This window comes from Meleagris gallopavo, chromosome Z, assembly GCF_000146605.3.
Source record: "Meleagris gallopavo isolate NT-WF06-2002-E0010 breed Aviagen turkey brand Nicholas breeding stock chromosome Z, Turkey_5.1, whole genome shotgun sequence".
Classification (NCBI taxonomy): Eukaryota; Metazoa; Chordata; class Aves; order Galliformes; family Phasianidae; genus Meleagris; species Meleagris gallopavo.
In genome coordinates, this window is record NC_015041.2 from 8,617,891 (window position 1) to 8,621,314 (window position 3,424).

General features: G+C 35.2%; 1 protein-coding gene across 1 annotated transcript in view; it reads right to left on the reverse strand.

Moving 5' to 3' along the window:
- ZFR (zinc finger RNA binding protein) overlaps positions 1 to 3,394 on the reverse strand; it is a 31,458-nt gene extending 28,064 nt beyond the window's left edge. Inside the window, exons 1-5 of the mRNA XM_031557227.1 lie at positions 3,387 to 3,394; positions 3,340 to 3,352; positions 3,104 to 3,248; positions 2,253 to 2,471; positions 750 to 997 (exon numbers count right to left, since the gene is read on the reverse strand). Coding sequence (XP_031413087.1) covers positions 750 to 997; positions 2,253 to 2,471; positions 3,104 to 3,248; positions 3,340 to 3,352; positions 3,387 to 3,394 — 633 coding nt within the window. The remainder of the gene's footprint in view (positions 1 to 749; positions 998 to 2,252; positions 2,472 to 3,103; positions 3,249 to 3,339; positions 3,353 to 3,386) is intronic.
- Positions 3,395 to 3,424: the final 30 nt, after the last annotated feature.

Here is a 3,424-nt window from a genome sequence, read left to right on the forward strand (position 1 = left end):
ACACTTTTAGAGGTAATATTGTTTGAGTACTCCTCTCCAACACCTCCTCAATTCCTCAATGAAGTACTTTTCAAAAGATACTGCTGTGGAAAACTTGATATAATCACAGAAGTTTATCCCAGTTGCATTATCCTGCATCGCACAGAATAATTCTCAGTTTTGAATTTTTCATCAACTTGTATCATGACAGAACTAAAAGACTGGATTCAAATAAAGGTAAAAGAAAGCTCAAAATGAAATGCAGAAGTTGAGATTAGCTGCTGTACTGACACAACCTGGGAGATAACGGCAGGTTCACTTAAATAACTGTATAGCCTATCACGCACAAACACAGCATTAATTGTTATCTACTTTTTATACACTTGTATCCACTGAGAAACTAAACTGGGATGATGGAATACCATGAAGAATAATTTTCATGTTTACCATTCACAACATTTATATGGTTCAAGAGTTTTGACGAAAGTATTTTCTAAGAAGTCTGCTATCCTAAAAAAAAATCAAATCAACTTCAACTTTCAGAATACTTATGAGTCTGAATTACAGTTACAGCTTTTCTGTACAGAATGCACCTTTCTGTTTTCTCACTGTTATTCTGTAACAGCACACATTTTGATTATTTATCCCATTAGCAAAATTACAGAGTCCTTAACAGGTCCTTAAAAGTTAACAAATATTTTTGAAGGAGTCTTTATAGCTGGAGAAATTGTAACAAAAACGTATAGCAGAATATTACATAATACAAGTACCTGTGGTCCAGCACAGCTGATCTTACAAACATCGCAGTAGTGGATCTGGGGTGGTTTAGGAGGTTGTTTCGGTTTCAGTTGCTTATTTTGGAATGGTGCCTTTTTAGTAAAGGTGGTCCCTGTCCAAGCAGCCGTTGCTGCAGCAGCAGCAGCAGCAGCCGCTGCCTGCTTCTGTTGCTGCTGTTGCTGCTGATAATAGGACGATGCAGCTGAATACACTGCAGCTTCATAGCCAGAATAAGAGGTACCTCAAAGATCAAAACAAATAAATGTTACATCACTGTAGATCATGTATCAATTATATAACACACAAATTATAAGCATGCGTTTTAATAAAAATTGAGGGAGCAGGGCAGAATACAAACAATGTATTGAGATCTTGTTAAGCAATCCAGGTTTTTCTTAATGTTTCACAATACGCAAATATACAACTTTTATCAGAAACACATTTGATTTTTGACACATCTCTGCTACACACAGTTATGTTGTTGGATATAACTAGCATCCCTAAAGAATACGTGAAAATTCCTGGTACATCTTGCAGGTCTCATTATGGTGTAACAAGAATAAAATATTTATCGAAGGCCAGTTGAAGCAAACAGTTTTCCTGAACCAGATTTACAGTTCAAGCTGAAAGGGAAGGTAGATTGTGTAGAGTAAGGGAAAAAAAAAAAGAATATTAAAAATATAACACCTTGCGTTATCACATTCCACTTTCAGTGATTTAAATTGTTCTAGTGCAAAGCTGCTGGTCTGCTAAAACCTCTGCAGCACATGGTAGGTATGCACTCCTTGGTTGCTACTACTGAAGTTGAATAAGTCAAGAAAACTGGGCTTTTATACCTTTGAGCCAGTTTTCCCATAAACTTTCTACATCTACTGGTTCAACTATTTTAATCCTTTGTTTCGAGAGAGTCCCTATAAAATCCCTTTTATAACAGAAAAGAAATGAAATAAAAATGTTTAAACTAGCTATAATACGCCAGTTTGCCAGCTGGTTCTGGATTTCTAATTACTGAAGATGTTTTTTTTTCTCTTTCTGTTTTTGTTTCTTTGTTTTTCTTCCAAAGCACCGATTAGTCTTCTGTTTTGGTTCAATACAATCCAGATTTTTAAGATTTATAATGGATCATTCCTCCTTGCCACTACAACTGTTGTTTCACGGCATCAGGCTTCCAACCAATTTCCCTAGGTTAATATTTGTGTGGATGTGTCTCCTTTATTTTTATTCCCCCTCATCTTTTCCCTAAATCTTGCTCTAAGTCTCAATACATTGGCAGTATCCTACATATTTTCACATGGGACAAAATAGGCATATTTAAGCATCAAATCTCTTTTAAAGATAGATCATTATACTGGCAAAATGTTTTTATGTAAGTGGCTGATACTTCTCAGTAGACTGACATGATTGAATAAAAAATGCTAAAATTCTGAGCATTTAAATCCTGTAACCTTCTGTAACAACTGCAAAGATCTCAGTAGCATAATTTGTAAAATTCTTACCGGAGTAAGTAACCGCTGTTGTACTGTATGTTGCACTCTGAGTATAGGATGGAACAACAGTAGCTGCAGCTGCTACTGGCTGCACAGTAGAGGATACTGGATATATAGAAAATGTAGTCGTTGCTGGACTTGGGGTTGCAGGTTTTATAGCTGTTACTTGTCGTGTTTGCTGGGCTTGAGTATACTGAGTTGCCCCTTGGCTATATCCTGCTTTCGGAGCTAATTAGGATAGAAGATATAAATGTACAAACACAGACAGGCTTTAGTTGGATGAAGTGCCAATCATATTAAGTAATATTTAATGATATTTGATTATATTGTAGGGAACAAATCTAACAACTGGAGGTAGCTTTTCTGGTTGGCTCTTTTTGCTTTTTATTTTTTTTTTTAATTTATTTTTGAAGTCATAGTTACGCTCTGTATTACTGTGTTATTCAACACTGAATAATGATATCTCAAGTTATATTACTAAGAATTAGTTACTGTGTTTTTTTCATTAAGAGTGCTGCCAAACTAACCCTCTTATTCAATAGTTTTACTGGAGCGTATGCTGAACTGAAGTACATCAAAATTTTCACAGCACTTTTTAATGTAAAAAAAGTAATTATGCTTTGTAGCAGTAATGATACTAATAATTAAAGAACTACATATATTAACCAACTAAAGAACAACTAACAAATATACCAAATTATCACCTGAACCTGTCCTTGACATGTTAACATACTTCAGCAAACTTCCAAGACAAATCAGCAAAAGGTTTGTCTAGAAATACGTGTTGGGTACATATATTTTAAGGTATTAAAGCAGTACCTAGGCTGTATAACAACAGGAGTTTGGAGCATGCAACCCACCTGTCTGGTAGTACGACTCAGCCACTGAAGGTTGAGGCTGGGCAGCAGCAGCCACAGCTGCAGCAGTTGCTGTTGGCTGCTGATAATATTGCTTGCTGTCATAAGCTACAGCTGGGGCAGTAGATCGAACATAAGAATAGGAATCCTAAACATTTAAAAAGGAAAAAACAGTAAATATATCCTTAAAATATGCATCTGGAGAAAAACGTTATTAGTAGAGGAAAAAATCCAATAACATTTCCTTCTAACCTACACCGAAGATTTTTTTGAAAAAAATATTTACAGAGGCATTGTATATAGATACATTAAATAAATTAAAAA